At 36.3% G+C, this 22179-nt stretch overlaps 1 protein-coding gene across 6 annotated transcripts in view; it reads right to left on the bottom strand.

Annotated features, from left to right (window-relative positions):
* SORCS2 (sortilin related VPS10 domain containing receptor 2) overlaps positions 1 to 22179 on the bottom strand; it is a 543664-nt gene that overhangs the window by 50540 nt on the left and 470945 nt on the right. For all 6 annotated transcript variants that reach the window (XM_032186612.1, XM_032186614.1, XM_032186611.1 and 3 more), the window contains exons 10-12: positions 18374 to 18520; positions 17371 to 17473; positions 7000 to 7076 (exon numbers count right to left, since the gene is read on the bottom strand). In XM_032186612.1, the coding sequence (XP_032042503.1) occupies positions 7000 to 7076; positions 17371 to 17473; positions 18374 to 18520 (327 nt within the window). The remainder of the gene's footprint in view (positions 1 to 6999; positions 7077 to 17370; positions 17474 to 18373; positions 18521 to 22179) is intronic.

The raw sequence follows: 22179 nt of genomic DNA, 5'->3' as shown, positions 1-22179 counted from the left end.
TCCTATTATATATCACCAAGTGACCTATCACCTCACTTCAGTATTTGCCATATTCTCTGTATCTTGTAGAATGACATGCTTTGTAATTTAATTCTAAGAAAAATAGGAAAACTATTGCTGTCTGTGACTTTCTTACATGTTCTTCAGACTCCACAGAACTTGAAATAATCGGTGCTTGCATGTTTTCTGCATTTCCAGTGTCAATGATTAATTTAAATTCAAACTGTGTGTGATCTCACATGGAGGCTGCTCTAAGTTCTGAACCAAAATATATTCAATATTGATTTAATGGTATTCAAAATCTCCTAAATTCTTTTCATTTATTTTCTAGAGGCCATCAGCAGTATGAATGAATAGGTAATTATCCTCCCTTTTCCACATCCGGTATCAGTTTTAAGATATGGTTTACTTGTGTTATTAGTCTATTAAAGCTCATTTAACGTAACAGCAGGCATTAACATGCCAGTTACTACACATGCATAGCACTTAATAGATGAACATACAACCTCCTACATGCTTTGACAAACAGTGGTGAAGAACATAAAGGTTAGCTCTACTTTTCTTGTGAATAAGAAAATACAGACAACAACACTAAATGCTATTTTTTTTTTTTTTTTTTTTTTGATATTATAGAATGCTGTATTTAGAGAGTTTATCAGCAAGATTGAACTAAAGGGAGGGTGGGGGGAGTCTTTATCTGTCATTCACAATTACTTCAAAAATAGCAAGCATTTAATTTGGATTTGGAATTCAGTCTTCCTCTCATCTAGTAAGAGTATATTTTATGGGAATCCTAGGACTTCAAGTGACTGATCAGCTGTTCAGTATTGCCAATTTACTGGCAACATCCTGATATGAAGCATTTACATTCCTGTCTACTTGTTCCATAAAGCTGCATATTTTAGAAGAGAATACAGTAAAAGGCAGACATTAATTTCAGACACGGTTCAAGAGGACGAGATCAGTTGGACAAGCAAGCGGAGTTTTGATCCTCCTATAAACTTTGTTTGAACTACTGCTTAAATCAAAAAGAAACAGCAATACCAGAACATCAAGTCTCCAAAAGCTTCACCTTCATACTGAAGATAATGAAGGCTGGTATCCACATGACTTCATCCAAATCAGATTTTCCCAGAAAAGCACCATAGCAATTCCTAGAGAACCATTTCAGTATGTCAGCTTTACCCTACTTCCACATAAACTATGGCACACTACAAGGCACAGTGGACACATTAATACCATGTTTATACCATGCTCTTCTTGCACACATTACAAACATTTTATAACCAAAATGTATGAAATTCTTTCATCTTCAGCAAATCAAAATGTATTAATAAATTCATGCTTGTGGAGATCAGTACAGAAGTAAATATTTATCTCTACTTTTTAAAACACCTAAAAAGAAAAGTAAAAAAGTAAAAACTCATAGGTTGAGATAAAGACAGTTTAATAGGAAAGAAAAGAAAGGAAAAATAATAAATAATAATAAGAAGAAAAGAAAATACAAAGGAAGTGATACACAATGCAATTGTTCATCACCTGCTAACTCATGCCCAGCCTGTCCCTGAGCAGTGCCCCCCCCCCCCTCCCCCCCCATTTATTTATTTTTATCTGTTTGTTTGTTTAGCACAATGCCATATGGCCTGGAACATCCCTTTGGTCAGCCTGGGACAGTTGTCCCGGTTCTGTCTCCTCCCAGCTCCTTGCATACCCCCAGCTTCCTTGCTGGCAGGGCAGCATAAACTGAAACATCTTTGAGTTAGTGTAAGCACTGCTCAGCAACAACTAAAACATAAGTGTGTTATCAGCATTATTCCCATCCTAAATCCAATACACAGCACAATACCAGCTAGGAAGAAAATTAACTCTATACCAGCCAAAACCAGGACAAAAGGGTTTATGTAAAGATGGTCCTGGTATCAGAGCTGAAGTCAAAATCCAGGAATAAGTAATATGCATATTCACAGTCAGCCATTAATTCTGTCCTATGCCTCTCCACTAACTGAAGTCAGGTAATATACTTATTATGACCCTAACAAGTAGCCAGCCAAATACAGAACTTGATTATTATAGTCTATTTCTACATCTTTCCTTCTCTGACTTGATGACAAAGTTCTCCAAAAAAATCAATGTCTTTTATCTCCCTCTGCTCTCTCTGTTTGTTCCTGTGTCTATTGTAACAACTTCAGCTGCTATTTCAGGCCAGGTTATCAATTGGGAGCAATTAAGAGATCTCCATTAAATAAATGAAACACGTTTAAATGATCAAAGAAAAATTTATTGCACACAATTTTACTCTGAGATGCCTAAGTTTGAAAAGTAATCCAAAATACCTGAAGTCACTTTCATCTCATTTTTAAGATGTCTGCAGGAAAAACAAACAAACAAACCAAAAACACAAACACCTAATCTCACTTAAACAAATACATTCCAAATTACTTTGATACAAAAAGATTATGAAGCAGTGGACTGCAGATTGGGATATAGATTCAGTTCCTAGACACGCAATAGACTTTCTTTGTCATCTTAGTAGGTTGATAGAGCATTGTGGTTCCACTAGATACTTCCACAGCAGATCCACCATGAAAGTTTTTTTATTCTTGTCTTTTATTTAAGCCATTTCTTCATAGAATCATAGAATGGCTCAGGCTGGAAGGGACCTTAAATATCATCTAGTTCCAACCCCCTGCCATGGGCAGGGATGCCACCCACTAGGTCAGGCTACCCAGGGCCTTGTCCAACCTGGCCTTGAACACCTCCAGGGATGGAAAATTCAGAGCATCTCTGGGCAACCTGTTCCAGTGCCTCACCACCCTCTGAGTGAAGAATTTCCTCCTAAACTCAAATCTAAATCTCCCCTCTTTTAGTTTAAAACCATTACCCCCTGTCCTCTCATTGTCTGCCCAAGGAAAAAGTTGTTCTCCATCTTCTTCTTTAAGCCCCCTTTAAATACTGAAAAGCTGCAATAACATCATCCCAGAGCCTTCTCTTTTCCAGGCTGAACACCCCCAGCTCTCTCTCAGCCTTTCTTCATAGGAGATGTGCTCCAGCACTCTGATCATCTTTGTGGCCCTCTGGACCCACCCTAACAGCCCACATCCTTCTTGTGCTGGGCACACCAGACCTGGCTGCATCACTCCAGGTGGGCCATCACAAGGGCAGAGCAGAGGGGCACAATCCCCTCCCTCCCCTGTGGGCCACCCCTCTGTTGATGCAGCCCAGAATGTAGTTGGCCTTCTGTGCTGCAAGCACGCACTGATGGTTCATATCGAGCTTTTCATCCACCAGAACCTTCAAGTCCTTCTTGGCAGGGCTGTTCCCAAAGAGTTCCACCCATTCTGTATTCATGTCTGTGATTACCTCAACCCAGGTGCAGTTCAACTTCCACTTAGACTTGTTGAACCTCATTAGGTTCCATATGGGCTCACTTTTCAATTTCTTCCAAAAGCCACTCTTACTCTGCCCTATTTCAAACACAGTGTTGTTAACACATGCAGTTGAAATAGCAGTGGCAGCCATAATGTGAACATAAACTATTTCTTTAGAAAAAAAAATAAACATACTTGTATTATACATAAGGTCATTCTTAACATTTAGCAGAGCATCATAAAATTTCATAAATCAGGACTGAAAAAACAGGTCCCACAGGGAAAAACAATGTTTAAAACCTTTACGTTCTAAAATGTGTTCAAAGATGCTGCATTGCTCCCAGGACGTGAGATTTATTTATCTATCTTATTCACTATCATTAACACATTTTACGATATTGTTTTCCTGGTCTAATAGATGGAGAAATCTTCCAAATAGACATATCTATCCCATGAGTTCACCTTAGGCTACATCTTCATGGTTCACTTAAGATGATCTAAGCCCATGTAGTTCATAACGTCAAGGCTAGATTTCCTTTTCTCGCATACAATCCAGATCACTGCCACTGCATGGACATTTAAGTTACTTGTCAATTGGCTCCTAAACCTCTGCTGTTTACAGTGCCATTTTGTACTGTACACCATTACAAATTTCATTTTGCTATAAAATGTTATACAGTAAAGCAATAGTGTTTTCAACACAAAAGTGCTTTCGAAAGATGTCAATAAGCAACTCCAGCATCATACGTCAGAAAGGCAGGAGAACAATTGGAACCAACTCAATTTGTATTGTCACTGATGAGATTTTTTTTTCCTTTTTTTTCCTGTTTATCAAAAATATTTACTTAATTTTACAAAACTCTTGTTTGGGCATTTTTATTTCTGCCTATCAATGTTAGCTGTACATCCTGCCATGAATGGTACTCATAGTAGGTCATCCTGAATTCCCATGTAACATTACAATACACAAGTTATGGAAATACAGGTTCAGTTGAAATCGTTCCAAGTGTATAAAATCAGTTAAGAAATTGAAGGAAAATAATGAATAGATTTTCTTTAACCTAGAGATGTACTATAAATTCAGTAACTTAGGGACTGGTCCCTGTTACAAATCACAGACTGAATCTGAGTCAACAATGCAATGCTAGTGCAAAAAAGAGAGATCTTCTGAATTAAGGTGACAGAAATGCTAAGACACCAATGGCAAACATTTAATTCTGTTTAGTAATGATAAAATTTGTAATTTTGCATCCAGTTTTACCATGCTCCAGGGAGAGCCATCGTATTGGATAGTCCAGCTGATGAGCAACAAAGGGGAAAAGCAGTTTAGAAACTAGATCCATCAGGAAAAGAAGGCTTTTCTTCCAGAGGGCAGGAGAAAAAAAAGAAAAAAAAAAAAAGGAAACCAACCAACAATAACCTGTGCTATGGATAGACATGATAATTGCCTTTCAACATCTGAAAGGTTATTTAAAGCTGACAGGAAACCACTGCTCTTCAAAGACAGGAATAAATCAGCTTACCTTGCAAAATTTATGAAACTGCAAGAACAACCACAAAAAGCAAGGATATGCAAAGAAGCACAAAAAGCAGCTTATGTTAAATACTCAGAAAAATCTATGAAGAACGGTGAAACAGCACATAGGTAGATTGCAGAATCTCCTACAGTGAAGGATTAACAAATAGATCTGGCAAATCGCTGTTAAAGATGTTTCTGGTACGTTTGATGTTGCTTCAGAGCAGGTGGTTGAATTACACAATCTTTGACCTTCTTCCCTGTCCTATATTCCTATAAGTCTCAGTGCCAATATTGCTCTGACTTCAGGAAAGCTTTTATTTAATTCCTTGAACTACCCTTTCTCCTAGGTTCTTTATATTTACTTTTCTATGTTGCTTTTTCACTCTACACAAACACAGATAGCTTTTCTTCTAGTAGAGTTTGTAGACAGCTCTGCAATGTCATGTGTGGAGCGTGAGAAAGGTGCTGGGCACTTACCAACCATTGCCACAACGTTTCTAAGCCAGTGACTTAAAACCACCTTAGGAATTGTAACAAAACATGAACTTCACTCTCATTTTACCAGCACAAGAGCCCTGTAGTTTACTCTCTAAATAATTCCCATATCATCTCACTTGAATGTAAATTTTTATTTTGATCACAAATATCGAGTAAGTTCTTCCAAAGGCTTCATAGCATCTTTAATTAAAATCAAGCAGGCAATGGTGTCATAATGAGGAACAGTTTGTTGCTGGTTTTACAGCTTGAATAGTCATCTTAAGGTCAAGTTCCATCACAGATCATTTGCCTGAGTGCCTCACAAATAAAAGCAGCAAAAATATGAAATTGATCATTTTTTCTCTTTCTTTCTTATTTTTCACCCCATCAAGACTATAGAACTCTGGAAAATTGTGATGATAAAATATTAGAGAGTCCTCTGTTAAGACTTAGATAACACAGTACAGGCTGTAAATCCTGGAAGGCTTTTGCATTTAACCACCTATTTATCATCTGCTGGAATTCAAGAAAGATTTTGGCATAAAATCTCATCTTTTAAAACTCAAAGGACATTATCATGACAAAAATAATATATTTCTTTTAAAAAGCCCTCCTGTGGAGTATTAATGGCACCCTGAAATAGCAATCTAAGAAAACATCTGTATTTTGCTCTTTTTATCTCAAAATTCCTGAGGTCAATAACACTAGTGCTAGTGAGAGCGCTTGCACACCTACTTGTACTTATAACACAACTAGATCTTAATTCATCTGAACACTAAAAGACCATTTTAACAGAAATCAAATGACTTTTTGATGCACTTTGGTGCTTTGAGGGCTTTTTTTTCCTTCTTTTTCTGAATATACATCAGAAGTAGTTCACAGAACTTCATCATGTCTTATGACCATTACTGTTGTTGATATTTACACTCAAAAAGAATATATTCCTATGATTAATCGTTGCTGATACAGAGCAATTTATGATAAAATGAATAACAAAGGTACAATGCTTAAATCAACACTAAGAACTGGAAGCATAAGACATCCAAAAATCAAATGCCATTTCAACTACTACAAGACTGTGATGTTATTTTAAAAATACTTTAATGTTTGTAGTCCTATAACTGATTAAATCATACTAAAAAAATGAAAAGATTTTTTTTTTTTTTTTTTATCTGTTCAATCTCTTTTTGCTTTCTCACCTTCAATGGAGAAAAAAGTTTAAGCTTAAATACCAGTTTTAACTGTGAAGCAGAAAAATGTCCCCCTTTCTACCCAAACCATGTCTTTCAGCTTGGAATATTTGTACTGCAAGATTTAGCCCAAGTCAACTTCATCATTAGCATAGGAAGATTACTGAAACTATGAAAAAAACTAAATGCATGTTTCTTATGCAATGTATTTGCAAGCTCTGTAAAAAGAACAAAATATTTGTTTCAGTGGAACCTGACAGCCTAACCAATTAGAGTCTTTGTAAATCACCTCTTTAATCTCTCAGTTTCCAAGTGAAAGGGGAATAATAATAGCCACCTACCTCAAAAGAGTGGGTGTATGAAAATAAATTTATCATTATAAAATACATCATATTAGTTAAATTAAAAATATTTCCTGTTGCCTTTGACTAGTTCTGTTTCCTACCTGACGCCACGTATTCCCACAGTCAGATGTGATGTACATTTCTTCTTTATACTCAACCAGCTGGGACCCCAGGTTACCTGTCACAAAGGAGAAGGAAACAAGAGTGGCACCCAATTAACAAGACATTGGATCCGGTTCTGACACTAGTCAGAGCAAGAATTAAACTTAGATGATTGGTAGAAATGCTTATTCTAGTATCAATAGATATAGCCTCTTAAAAACATATATGCAACCTTTTTTTTTTTTTTTTTTCAACAGTGCTAGATGTATATAGGTGGGAGCAATGAAGTTTAATTGTACTAAAACACAGGCCAAAACAACATTTTATTTTTTTTCCAGCATGCTTAAAAAATTGATACTAGAACATATATTTAAGATGCAAGTGTGAAATGTGCATCAACTCAGAATCCCTACCTTAATCACATTATGTAAAATTATTCATACTGAAGTGTTAAAATAAAAAATGTTTTATCTGCATGACTTTATGGAAAAAAAGGATAAATACTCAGGATAAATATGTAACACTGAAAAGTGGGGATGGGATCTGAAAGGCACTGTAAATGCAAGTCTCAAGCAGAATTACTTGATTTACTTAAGTATTCACCAGGAAGCTATGGAATATTTTTAAAAATAGCACTGAAGAGCAGCAGATAGCAAACAGAAGTATTGAAACAAACTTGTGAAACAAGATCTTAGAAGGTGCAATCCCAAATAGCAAGATCTCCATCTTTTAACATGTTTTGTTTCAAACTGCAAACTACTGAATCACCAGACAGCTGTAGTGAAAAAATCATAGCATGATATTCCTTCTAAATGATGTCCTACAGGGGATTTTGACTTAAATATATGGTTTGCATGTTTTTGCAGTAAAAAGAAAGGCAAAAGTTACCAGATCCTCTTAAGCAGAAGAGATGAGGAAGCAAAACACTTGAGATTAGATTAGCAGTATGAAATTTCATTTGTGTTATATAAATAGCTGTTTTTTACCACCAAAACAGATCTGTCTTGGCAGAGCGTAGTCATTAGTGCTGAAAGGTTCCAGAGAGGAATGACTCTGCTCACTGCTCAAAACACACACTCTATTTAGACCATCAAGACTGCATGTGTTTCATTACTTAAAAGTTTAACTACATTATTTAACCATGCATACAGCCTAGATAAGATTATGCTACTTTTTATGTAGGATCAGCAAATTTATAAAATGCTGTTCATTTCCTTCAACTGTATCAACTGTTTTAGAAGATGCTTCTTGCTTTTTCCTCTTCCCATCTAACGCCATGTCCTCAGTTTATTGAATGGTTCAACAAAGATTTAGTTGGTTGTGTCAATTTGAAATAAAACCCGTTCCTGTAAGCCATTAGGAGATTTGATAAGGTCGGTATAGTATGAATGAAGGTGATGGGGACTGAATACTCATCTAAGAACTGGGCTTGTATGGATGAAGTGTGTATATATATATCAGCTTTTCAGTACTTAAAGGGGGCTTATAAAAAAGATGGAGCGACTCTGCTCAATCAGATAATGACAGGACAAGGGCAAATGGATTTAAACTAAAAGAGGGGAGATTTAGATTAGAGATTAGGAAGAAATTCTTCACTCAGAGGGTGGTGAGGAACTGGAACAGAAGCTGTGGATACCCCATTGCTGGAGGCATTCAAGCCCGGGTTAGATGAGGCCCTGGGCAACCTGATCTAGTGCGTGGCATCCCTGCCTATGGCAGGGGGCTGGAACTAGGTTATCTTTAAGGTCCCTTCCAACATGAGGCCTTCTACAGTTCTATGATTAAACCAGTAAGATTAAAAATGTGCCAAAACCAATTTAGACTCAAAGTGCATAGATGACCCTCATGGCTGCTACTGGATATGACAGCAGCTGTACCAAGCCAGAAGGAAAAAGAAAAAGAAGCAGGTAATTGCAGAGTAAACAGCCCCTATTCCTTCCTTAAAAAAATCACTGTCTTCAAAAATGGCCCAGCACCATGTCAGCATTAAGGCCATGGGGCCTCACCAGGAGGCTTCACCTTCCCACAGCTCTCTGCCAACTTGGTCCATGCAGCTGGGCTAGTAAGGGCAATCACTTGGCTTCACAACGAAGTTATTTCTTACACATAAGGCTGTCTGGATTTAAGAAAGGCCCCATGATACCAGCATTCAAAATGAAACCTCAGTGACAGAAACAACAGTAAGTTGCAAACACATTTCACATAGGCAGAACTTCCAGTTTAAGAAAAAAAAAAAAAAACAAAAAAAAAACAAAAAAACACAAAGCAAGCAAAAAACAATTAAACATTTTAAACTCCTGAATAAGAAACTGTCTTGAATAAGACAGATGTAAAATGAAAGCTTCACATTTGAGTTCAGTTATATTTCCTCCTAAATTTTAAGTTTATTTAAAAATATTTGTTTTATAGCCATTTTCACTTTATTATCACTTTGAATCTTAAAAACCCATGTCAACAAAGATCAGGAAGGTTGATCTGATTTTCCCGAGTCTTGAAGCTCTCATAGGGAAGTAGGACGAGATTCTATCAGTTTTGTGTAGCAAAGATCAGTCTGGCCACTAGAAGGGGGTGTGAATGAGAAAATATCTTCTCAGGATTTGTAGGAAGGGAAGGCAGATTTGACTTGCTGTTTAACCAAAATATATATTTCTTTACTCTTTTGCTATTCTCATTTTCATTATTCACTATTCTTACTTTCCTTATACAGTTTTCATTGGCATATGCTCCTGTAAATGCTTGTGATTCTGTAATTACAGAACTTTTTCTTTGGGATAGCTGGAGATTTATTTTCTTGCTAGGATGTAATGTGTTGCTTTCAGTCTACACCTTTCTTTGCACAGATACCTTTTAATGATTGCATTGTTAGTTTTGCTCTTGGATAAATGCCAATTATTCTGTTTTTACCTTTTAATGAACTCACATGCGTAGATCTTTATATTGAGAAGTGATATGGAGCTGCACCTTAAAAAGTGCAGTGGTAAATTGCCTTAGCTAATGGAGAATTAGTCTGTAAACTAAACATCATCAACTTCTGCTTCATTAGAAAGCCTTTTACATCCAGCTGATACGCTAATGAGAAAGATATTAGCAAAAGCTTTGTAATTGCAGCTCTGTAACAAGACAGATCTGACTTCTCCTAGCTTTGTTTTTACCTTTATTGTCTTTTCTTGGTAAGTGAACAAAAGACGTTGGACTCAGTTGTACTTACAGAGAAGTGCCATTCTGTCAAAAAACACAACTGATGACAAACTTGGCATGAAGGCTGGTGTGCTACTCTGGGGAAAGGCTCTGCTCTTTGACCTTTAAAAGTAGTCCAACCCCAGGTCAAAGGTAAAAAAAAAAAAAAAAAAAAAAAAAAAGTGATGCCTGCAGTGACTTCTGATTGTTGATGTAATAATGCTCTATGCACTAATGAAGGCTGTAATTTTCACTAACTCCAGATTTTTTTTTAAGAAGTGATTCCATTAATTTTTGCAAACTTTATAAAGTCAAGTCTGCACGCACGTAAGAAAACTCTTTTCAATTTATTTACTCTTTGCTATCTGGTAGCTATACAATGGGTACTTGTTGAAAAACAGTGTTAGTGGACTGGGAAGGAAAAAGCAGGAGAAATAGCAAGCAGGAAACCTGCATCACAAATGGAGACAAGTTCTTCAAAAACAAAAAAAAACTTAGTGGACTCATCACAGTTTTGTTTTCAAACCTTTCTATTTAATCTATGTCACAAAAGAGCTAAGAGGTCTGTATTTAAAGTGTTACATTGATTTAACTTTTTTTTTTCCTATATTCTAGTAACATGCAACTTCAAAGATACAGCAGATTGCTATTTTTGAGTGTACACTTTTACTTCAAGGCTCTAGCTACTTCACAGTGTGTCACATTACTGAATTAAACTAGCTAACTAGACAAAGCATACATAATAGCACCCCATAAACTCCATTGCAACAGCTCCAATTCACTTCAAACAAAATGCAGAAAAAATCCTGACATAACAACATTGCAAACAAATGACGGCAAAGTCATACAAGCACTCGGAAAACACAGCTGAAACATTCTAAAATTTTTCTTGCTGTATCTGAGTGGAATTATGAACCATATTTGTGTTAAGTGTGGCAGCCAGTAACATAAGCATTCTGTTTCTCACATTCTGCATCACAATCAGGTGATGCAGAATGCGAGAAATAGCCAAATTATACTCAGCCCTAAGACTAGAATCCAACACTTCGAAGACATCAAATGTCTTACCCCCCGAAGAGCAGTTCATTAGTACCGTTCTGCTACCCACCACACACTGATATGTCCACACAGTAACGCAATCCACAAACATCACAGTAAGCTGGTGAATCATGCCAAAATCTTTATTATAGCTGTAAAAATCTGAAGTAACTCTTCAGGTGTGCCACTACAACATGGAAGCCTTTTATCATTTTATTGGGTCTGTGTTAGATCTCAAAATCTGAGGTATCCTGAATTGCACTCAATATCCTGAGTGCAATTCAAGTCCATACTGGAAAAGTTCCTGCATCTGGTGTAGGTAACAAACTTTAGACTATGTTAGCCAGAGCTATGATTGGTATCATTCTAATGTATTTTTTTTGCTGATCTAAATGGCCTGAAAAATAGTCTGACTCACATTTTGCCTCCTAATCTTAAAATTTTCACCTGTGGTACAGAACCTTCTCAAACCTGGGTTATTTTGTCCTTTGCAGCTAAATGAGAAAATAGAAAAGATGACCCTTCAATGACTGAGACTGTGTGTTTCAACTTCGCTTTCTGCATTTCTCATTCAATTTTCAATGTATTGCCTCATCTTTTATTCCTAATGACCAGGTGGCATTACTGCAAACTACACACATACATTAAATAAGGGATCATCCTGCAGCCCTGAGGCCAACTGGCATCACTTGCCCACGTTCATACTATATAACACAGCCCAGGGTCTCACCAGGTGCTATTGCCTTGGTAGATGTTCTTTTTTTGTGTGTGAGGATTTTCTGGTTGTTGTTGTTTTGTTCATTTGTTTTGGTTTTGGTTCTAATTACCTAAAAGAACTTGAGGTTTATGTTATAGGCCATGAAAATGGGGTGCTCATGTCATGAAACTGAGGATGTGTTATGGCATGACCCTGGTTGTGATGGATGTGTCTGAAAGTAAAAAGCCAAAGTATGACAGTTTCAGTGGGTTGTGTAGGTGAAGGGACCTAACCGTGGTAGTTTTCTGTTTTTTTTTTTTTTTTGTTTTTTTTTTTTTTTTTTTCCCTATACAATTTATCAGAAACATTCGTGTGTGTGTGCTTTCTCCTACATCACGGCCAGGTCACCATACACACTTTCACCATTCTTAACAACCTCCCCAAAAGCTTTTGCTGCCAACAGAACCAGGATATTGTGCTAGAGACTCTTGGTGTTAGCCAGTATGGTTCCGCTGTTATGTTCGGACAACTTGTTTGCTAAATTTAGGAAACATAAGGAAACATTTTGGTAAGAATTTCAGATTTATTTTATTTTATTTTTTATTATTAAACAGAGTCTTCTTTCATCTCTGCTATTTGCATTCTTAAAAGCCTTTTCAAACTGTGATTTGGGATATAGCAAATCTTCATGACTATGCTTTCCATTTGCCTTTCTTGAACAAGGGATTAGGTAAGGTAAATGAGTAAAATCACATTCCATCCCTGCAGGGGTGGCATGCCTGAAAGCTAGGCTACAAGGTCACCAACTACTGTCCCACATATTTATCTAAGCTATTCATAATTTTGCACATCAGATTAGCAGTTGGCAGTGCTCTGATTTCTGAAAGAAAATAATGCATTTTAATGATGGCCAGTAGACAGCTAAGCTCTCTGGAATTGTGGTATAGTTGTGAAAACATATACAGACCTCAAAAGAGTTAGCTAATTAGAGTTTTTCATTGCTCAGGCATTTTGGCAGGTTCCTACTGGGTCACAGAAATATCAGAGATTAACTTCATTTAAAATTTACTACTGATTTATGTATTCTAACCACTACTTATCACTGCATTTACCCATATTTTTTATGTGATTTTAGACATGCTTACTCTGAGAAGAAATAATCCCCACATGCAACACTTTGATAATTCTTCAAATATGGAAAATCTTTTCCAGATACTTAAATTTAGCATACAGACAGATACCTGCATCAGAAAGAGGAGTGCACCTTGCCTACATTGCCTGTTAATTAATACATCCATAGCATCTCTGTAGTCAATGAACAAGCTAAAAATTCATGGTTTGTAAACTACCAGTCAGTGTAGACCAAGCATGTGACCAATTTGCATTTCAATGTCCCAGATAGGCTGTTTTTGCTTGGCAAACTGAAGTAGTGCTTAGCTGAGGGAGCGATTCACACAAAGTTAAGGAACATGTTGACATGAGAAAAATCTTCAGGAACTGCAGGATCTTCACTGTGAAGAGCACTAGGAAATGCTCCGTCATCTCCCTGTTATCTCACCCTTTCTGAAGCGGCAGCTTGGTATGCTACTTTGGTGAAAAACTACATACATTTATTACAATGCATGCAACGTATTTGGGCCAGACATGGCAAAAAGTAAACTGAACTTTCCTCAATTCCTCAATGTGAACTTCCTCAATTCACACAGAAGTGCAAAACTTACTGCTTGCTTGACTTGCCATCTGGATTGGAGGCTAAGCAGAGAATTATAGTAAACTAGCACCTGAAAAATCTACACTTCTCTAAACATTTTTCATAGGAAAGTCTTTCACAAGTTTATAATAAAAATTTACACATCAATTGACACACATTTCATAGCTGATGCTGTGAAAAAAAGAGAAGTTGCTGCCAAGATTAAAATGCACAAAAATAAAATGTAAATGTGAAATCCTATTACGTTTCTTAAAGGGAACAAGCCAGTTATTTGAAAGAACACTTTAATGTGCAGCTATAAAATTTAATATTATGTCTGCACAATTTAGATATATATTTATAAGCTACAAATATACATACCTCATAACTATTTATGCAACTTTAATAGAGTGCAATTTTTACTTGTAAATGTGAGTTTAAAAAGATGCAATTTTACCATCGTATTTTTGCATTTTTCCCAAATGCTCAAGGCTTTAATGCTGTTTGCCACTTAATTATTCTTTCAAGTTAAAACATTATTTAGTAGTCTCTGTGCTGTGATTTTCAAGCATAGTATCAAATCTACCCTTAAGTCATGGGTTAGGTTTTCAACTGTCACAAGCGTGTCATATAATGTTTCTATAATGTACCAATTTCATGTTAAAGGAATTTATTATTATTATTATCATCATCATCATTATTTTGGTTTGGCCTTTTTATTAGTAACCACACTGCTCTTATTGAGAGGAGTAGTTTCACTGCTCTTATGATTAAAAATTCTGATTTCCAGTTCTTATCCAGTTGTTTACATCATACGATAAGCATCTCTTTACTGCCATTTGTTTCTACCCCATGGTTACACTTTCAAGAAAAATCAGATTCTTTATCAGCCTTCATATTTTTTCAACTAATGAGAATCTCCATGTAAATAGAACCTCTGTTTTCATCAAATGCCAAGTAGTCCTTAGCACCTGCTCATTGGTCCTGAAAATTGATGATCAGAGTTGTACATGCTGTTATTAGTACAGTACTTTGACAGTGTTCATATTTCCCTCTCTCTGTTGGCAATTATTTACCTACTTCACCCTCAGAATACATTCCCCTTTTCCACAGCACAACACATTGATGGTTTGTAGTCACACTGTGATCAACTGACATTCCTGGATCTTTATTATCATCTGTCATTTCCAGATGATGTGCTCTCACTAAATCTAACAGTAAAATTGCAAGTGTGTGATGTGGCCCAAATAATCTGATTTCTATATGTGCTAAGGAACTAGTACTTCTGCTGATTTGCATGTGATTATCAATGTTGAAAATCAGTCCAGAAGAAACACAAGCTTGTTGTATATAAAGTATTTCTGATAAGAAGGTAAGTTCACAAGAATATCAGGTTTTCCAGATAAGATCAAAGGATGTGCACTGAGCATACAAATAATACAAATGCAAGTCAAAATTTGAGCTGAGACAGGTCATCTGTTTACAAGAGGCATGCAGCTTCTCTTTGAGATTTTTAAATCATCCTTCTGCTCTGTTTACAACTACATGACCTTCTACCACAGAAAGGATGTACTGCCCTATTCCTGGAAATATTTTTTGTACTTTCACACCATTCTTCCCATCTCTTTAGCCAGCTGCTATGAGTGGTGGTGCCTCTACCATTTCAATTCTGTTAGAGGTTGCTCAACAAGTCAAATTTAACAAATCAGTCCAGTTCTTAATGATATCTGGATGACATTAGAAAGAACATTTCCTTATATTGAGGAAAACTGCTGTTTACCTACCAGATATGCTAAAACAAAGTCACAATGATATAATCTCACGGAATCATAAAATCATTTAGGTTTGAAAAGACCTTCAAGATCCTCAAATCCAGCCATCAACCTAACACTACCAAGCCCACCACTAAACCATGTCCCAAAACAGCACATCCACACATCTCTTAAATACCTCTGGAGATGGGGACTCCACTACTTCCCTCTGCAGCTTGTTGCAGTATCTAACTACCCCTTCCATGAACAAACTCTTTATGACATCTAATCTAAACCTCCCCTGGTGCAAATTGAGGCCATTTCCTCACACACCATCACTTACCACCTGTGAAAAGAGACTGTCACACTGCAACTGTCTTTCAGGTAGTTTTAGAAACTGGTAAGGTCTCCCCACAGCCTCCTTTTTCTCCAGAGTAAATCCCAGTTCCCTCAGCCACTCTTCATATGTCTTTTTTTTTTTTTTTTTTTTTTTTTTTTTTTTTAAAGGAACTGCATTCTAGGAAGGAATTAAGGGCAAAGCATTCTTCTCCAACCTGCCATCCCTGATATTACAGGACTATGCACTTCAAAAATACACACAAAACCCAGTCGAATGAAAACAAACCAAGATCTCAAAAATTATCAGTTCACTACATCAGATTATAATGCAAGGACAGAGAAAAAAGAAGTGGAAATAACAGACTCATTAATCAAACTGCATTGCTTAATATGCTAGTAAAAAGTGTGCAGGTTCAATATAATAAGGCTAGAAGTAAGAACCTACATTAGAATAGGAGTACCTTTATGTAAAAAGAAAATCCTTGAGAAGGAAGTTATTTTCTGAATTACTGGAATATATTAAATGTGAATTAAACACCAACTTAGATACTTCCCAGAAATGTAACTACAAAAGCACTGTACAAATTCTCAGTCTCATCCTTGTCACTAAAAACATAGCAGCATTTCCCCAGGTAGGTCTACCTCCAGTAAAATATTTTGAACCCCATTTACACTAAGAGAACACTTGAAATCTTCAGTTATATTGAAGTAATAGGAACTGTCGTTCTCATTCAACAGCAAATATGCTTGCCTTGAAATTCTTAGGAAATTTTCAGTTTAGAAACCTTTTTATAAGACACTATTATAAGCTAAAGTAAAAACAGTTATTGATTAAAAACATATATTTGTAGGAAAAGATAAGTAGTACACTTGTGAATTTCACCTAAGCATATTCTAGAACATAAGAATAATGTGATTTAAAAAACTCTTTTAACAGTTAGCATTTCAAGAATTTTGAAACAAAGAAACAGAAAATCAAAATAAATAAATAGATGAACTACAAGGGTACAAAGTAAAACAGACTTGTGATTTTTTTTTTTTTTTTTGGAGATGAGTAGTCAATAAAAGAAATTCCACCGTAGTATTAAATTCCACTTCACAGTAACATGGTACAATACATATGTTATAATGAAGCAAACACAACCAGCATTGTTCTCAGCACTGATTATGTTGTTTTGAGGCAAAGACACATTTGCCTCAGTCACTTTATCTCTCTTTAGGTGGGAAGGTATTAACAAATATTACAAGACAAATTATCTCTATGTAAGCTTCAAGAACAAAGGCTTGGCCACTGTTTAGATTAATTTATTGAATTTGCTGGGCTATTATTCACACTGGAGGAGATGGTAAGGCTTTTCGTTTCCAGAGAAAAAGAATGCAGGACAAGTCCTTCAGCCACTGTCACTGCTTCACACTGCACTTAAGGGGAAGGAGATACTACGCAGCAGAGAGAAGTATAATGTATAGAGGCAACTGTCAGAGATCTGTCCTAGAACTCTTGGACTTAAATTAACTTGTATTAAATTGCTTGATCAAGGGATGTCACAAAGGAATATTCTGCAGGGAAAGTCTTATTTTGTTAACATTTGTAGCATTGTAAATGCTACAATCCAAAAGATTGGATCTATGCAAAAAACTCCTGCCATATTCCAGCTGTTACAAAATTTCATACATTTACCTGCCCCCATGATGAGTCCTGGTGCAGTATCCTTTGTATGGACTGTTCCTGACACATAGGGATTATCTGCCCAGCGGAGATGGAGGTGAAGGTAGCAATCAGGCTTGTAGAGGAAGAAGAAGTTGACAGGTGTTAAAAAAAAAGTTAACAATTATGTTCATATGATAATGAAAGCTCAGTCAGAGAGCAGCTTCAGCTGTGTGTCTTTATAGAGAAAGAGAATGTCTGTTTCCCATGGAGCCAAAGTCCAAACCAAAATATTAACCTAAACTAACTATCAAAAACCTCTGATGCCGTCCATAGTCCTCTGCTGTCCTCTGATAATTTCCAGAGTGATAATTTCCACTGCCTCGATAAACAAGATTTGCAAACTCAAAGAAGTCAGCATGAAATTACTGTATAAAAAAAATCCTTGTGGCAGAACTGCTTAAAAAGTAACTAGCAGCAATGGCAACAATCGTTAACAACAGTCTAACAAAGAACAAATTATTATGGGTAGCTGGGACACATAAGCAAAAGGAAATAACATCCTCTTGCAAAAAGAAAGGATTTCTTTGATTCAATTAATTGTGATGTTTATTTCCAAGCAAGAGTTCCCTTTGACAAGATTATCTTGGATTAAGATGAAACAAAAACATGAAAGATGAAAACAGAAAAAGGTATTGGTAAGATAAGTTTGATTGACAATGTGCCCCTTATGCCCAGACACAACTTACTGTTGTCATGATTATCCAAAACTGAGTTGTGTGGTTGGCACACAAGAAAAATATCATCTTTGTGTCAAACTAAGCTCTAAAATATTCTGCAGTGCTACAGACAGTCATGACTCATTCTACAAAATGACTGGACTAACAGCGTACCAAACCAGTGCTCATGTCATGTAAGTAGATTTGTCTATTAGTTTAGCTAGTAAACACTGCACAAAGCTCTTGGGCTGCCTGCACTACATCCCACCCATACAAATAATCCTTGTGGACTTCAGAGAGAGGATAAGACCACTTACAGGTTTGCAGTTTGTCGGTTTGCCATTCATATCAATGTCCGGAGGGTTTAGAAAATCCCAGTCACGGCCTTTGTTGTAGGTTATTAGAGTTGTAACTTTCCCATCAATCTTCTGGTTAGCCAGAAAGACTCCTTTTACACCTCTGACCTGAAACATAAATGAGAAAGCGTTAATGACCAGCACATACACATTTTTTCAGCAAGGATTACTGCTGATCAGCTGCTCTTTTGTGGCTCTGAACTACCTCTGGTAGTTTCTCCACTAGGAAAGTGAATGATACCTTAGTGCATTATTCTATGTTACTGGCAAAATTCCCTAATACATTTCTGCATTTTTATTTTTAATGTGGACATATCTAAAACATTATTCTGCAAATTACAGAACCAATTTATAGCTGCAACATGACTTTTACACTGTAGTCATGTGACCCACATCACAGAAATACTACACAGAATGGTTAAAATAACAAAATATAACGTCCTTTAAAAAATAACATCGAATTAGGAAGCACACTTATCTATTGCAGTAAATAAATGCAGACAGATCTTCTGGGGCAGAAATAGCAAGGACTGAAATATCTTCTCAAGCATCTGAAATGATTCCAGACCCAGTCTAACTCCACAAACTCCCTCTATGGGTTTAACCTCTGGAGGGAGGTTACAGGCTTTCTTTTCCCGGGTACATTTAGTTGTTTTCTTTCAAAATTATCTGCATTAGAAAGCTATTACAACTTAGAGTGTCAAAGGTAATGCATATCATATTTTAGAAGTGCCCTTGGGAGTATTTGTACCTTAATATTTTTAGTTCTAGCATCAGCCCTGATCTTAAGAGACTTTCCTTGTATTTAATAAAAAAAAAAAAACTCAACAGAAAAATTAACTGCAAGAAACAAACAAAAAGCCATATGAATCTTTAATCTCATAACTCCCAATGTGCTGACAAGATATACTGGAATATCTATCCTTTGTAAGCACCCTGGGCCTACTAATGAATTACATCAGTCTTAATGCCAGTTCAGCTCCTGAGGAAGATAATACAACCAGGCCCAACAGTTCACCCTTCCCAGTGGCAGCTTCTGTATCCTTTCCCTTCCATGATTGCTAATACTACCATGGAGGTAAAACCCAAACCAACATATAATGTCCTTAATAAGTAGCACATCTTTTACTATAGAATGTTCAATCTATGCTAAAAAAAATATTTTTATTTGTACCATACCTGCTGCAACTCTGAGTTATAAATCAGGCTTTTGCCTTTGCTTACAAGTGAAAAAAAAACAACCACAAAGTTACCCGAGTGATATAACACAGGCGGTGAAATTATAGCAAAATGGATGTATTTACACCTGTTAAGGTTTGGCAATAGGGATTTGTATAGCTATGTAATTACAGAATGAAGTAGACTCAAGCTCTTTGGTACTCTACATGATCAGTACAAGGTGTTTAAAAGGAGACCCACCAGTTAAGATACATAAATATCCCAGGACCTGTTTGGTTCAACACCCTGACACCTCCACAATAAGCATCAACTAAAAACCTATGACTGGCCAAGGCCTGGGATTTCTTCACCAAGAAGACACTTGTGTGACAATAACTTTGCCATGCACATGTCTGATACCTTCCCTGGGAAAAATGCAGGTAGGAACATTCTGCCTAAGAATGCTCTGATTTCTATAGATTTTATTTTGAGTCATATAGATAAAGTGCAAGAGCATCAGTCATGGTGAGCATTACATATTTTTCCCCTTTGATAAAAGGTTGAAAATATTTTAAAAATCAAAGAAAACTTTACATTGATGTTAATGTGGTAATGTCTCTGTGTTAGTTACAAGACAGCAAATTCTGAAATTTACTTAATATTTTAATATTCCACCCAGTGGTGTGAGGTAAGATCTTGCATTAAGTTTCAAGGTTTCCTTCAGAGTGCCCCTGTTTACCTTACACTTATTTACAAGGTTTTTTGAATTTTGTAAAAATTCTAGAAAATGTGTATCAACTTACATCAACATAAAAATGTGTATCACCATTTACAGCACAGTATAGCAACACTGAAGAAGTCATTTCAACTAAAGGCACAACACAGCCAGGTCTCAGCATGAGCAGGAATATTTGTTTCTTGCTGACATGATTCAGTCTTGGACTATTTGCTTTTTATCAGAAACACTTACTGGCTTTTAGTTTTTGTTGTTCGTTTTTTTTCCTTTTTTTTTTTTATTTTTCCCCAACTACAATTTATTAACTCCCTTTGACATTCGTTTTAGAAAAAATATGCATTTAGGTTGAAGAGAAAGCATCTAAACAAGCAGGCTACAGACTTGATACCTATTGTTCATTAATATGATCTATTTTGTTTTCTTGACTGAATTCTACAGAGAATAAGAAAGTTCTGCCAGTTACAGTAATAGCCTAGAACCTGAAAATATATTAAGTCTAGAGAATCAAATTTTCTATAGATGTTTTGCTACTCTGTCATTTTACATCTCTCTGATGAACTCTTTCTTACTTAAACCCCATGCACATGCAATCGGCTGACTTTTCCAGGATGCTAGAAGCTATGCATCACCTCCCAGTCAAACATAACAGTAAGGTACTTGGCAGTGATAAAGGGAAAGAGAAGGAGAAAATAAGGAACGTGCATTCTTTACTTTCAAAGATATTTCAACTTGCTAGGGATTTATTATGTATTCCACCTTCCGAAGACAGCATAGAGATGAGTATGAATGAAATGCCTAGCAGTTCAAACATGTACTGGGAAAGGTAGACTTGGCTTTCAATTTCTGTGCATGTAGTTTTTTGCAGTGAAGACTATTAAATATTTAAACAATAATTAGATCAGGGACTGCAACTGAAGTTTCCCTCTTCATATGTGGATGGCAAAACCAGCAATGTATCATGAATATTTTTGTTTCTTCTCTCATTCTTGTTTAATGAATATTCAATCATTCTATATAATCATTCAGGGAGAGTCAGACTGAAAATGCTTTCCATTCCCACTCCCATCTCTAACGTAACTAGGTGGCTAGGGTAACCTCTCCTCTGCAGAATGTGGGAGATAGAGGTTTGAATCCTATCAGGCAAAAAAAGGCCATGAAAAAAAATTTATTCCAGTGTCCCAGTTAACTGTTCTCACTGTTGCTCTAAAAGATAAAAGCTGACCAGCACTTCAGCAGCCCTATTTTGAAAGAAAGGCATAACCCTGCCTTAAAAAGTAAGAGATTCCAGGCATCTATCTTCAGAGAAAATTCAGAAGTATGATATTTGGAGAGGTGCATTAGGCTAAAAAAAGCACATTGAAAACAAAACAAAACAACCTACTATAAAAATTACAGTGCATAAAAATGGCAGCTTTAAAACACCCTTCTCCCTATATAGCATTTTCTATTGTATTTGTCTTGTGACCTTTGTAAATTCACACCTGACTCTCTGTAAATATTTAAAGTGCTGTATGTCAAATTTACCTTCTGGATTCAATTGTGACGGCAAGGCACCAAAATTCTTCTGCACTTTCTAATTCAGTTCCCTAGTCTAACACTGTGAGATTAGTATATTTCTATGAAAAAGGGAAGAGTCACATACGGCAAATAAGGTCCTATGCAAAAGAGGACATTTAGGCACTGGGGAGTGCTCAGCTACTTTGATGAGCAGCCTACTAGGTAACTACTGAGCTACCTAAGATGCGAAACTAGTAGCTGTCTAGAGTAGTTATCCAAGGCAGGAAATTCAGAAATGTCAATCTTTGGGTTAGTTCTCAGAGCACCTATTTTTCAAAAACAGTTCAAGGGTTAGTGGCTCCCCAACAATTTTAGA

Source organism: Aythya fuligula, chromosome 4 (genome assembly GCF_009819795.1).
Source record: "Aythya fuligula isolate bAytFul2 chromosome 4, bAytFul2.pri, whole genome shotgun sequence".
NCBI lineage: Eukaryota > Metazoa > Chordata > Aves > Anseriformes > Anatidae > Aythya > Aythya fuligula.
Note: the sequence above shows the minus strand (reverse complement) of the source record. Positions and strands in the feature narration are given on the sequence as shown.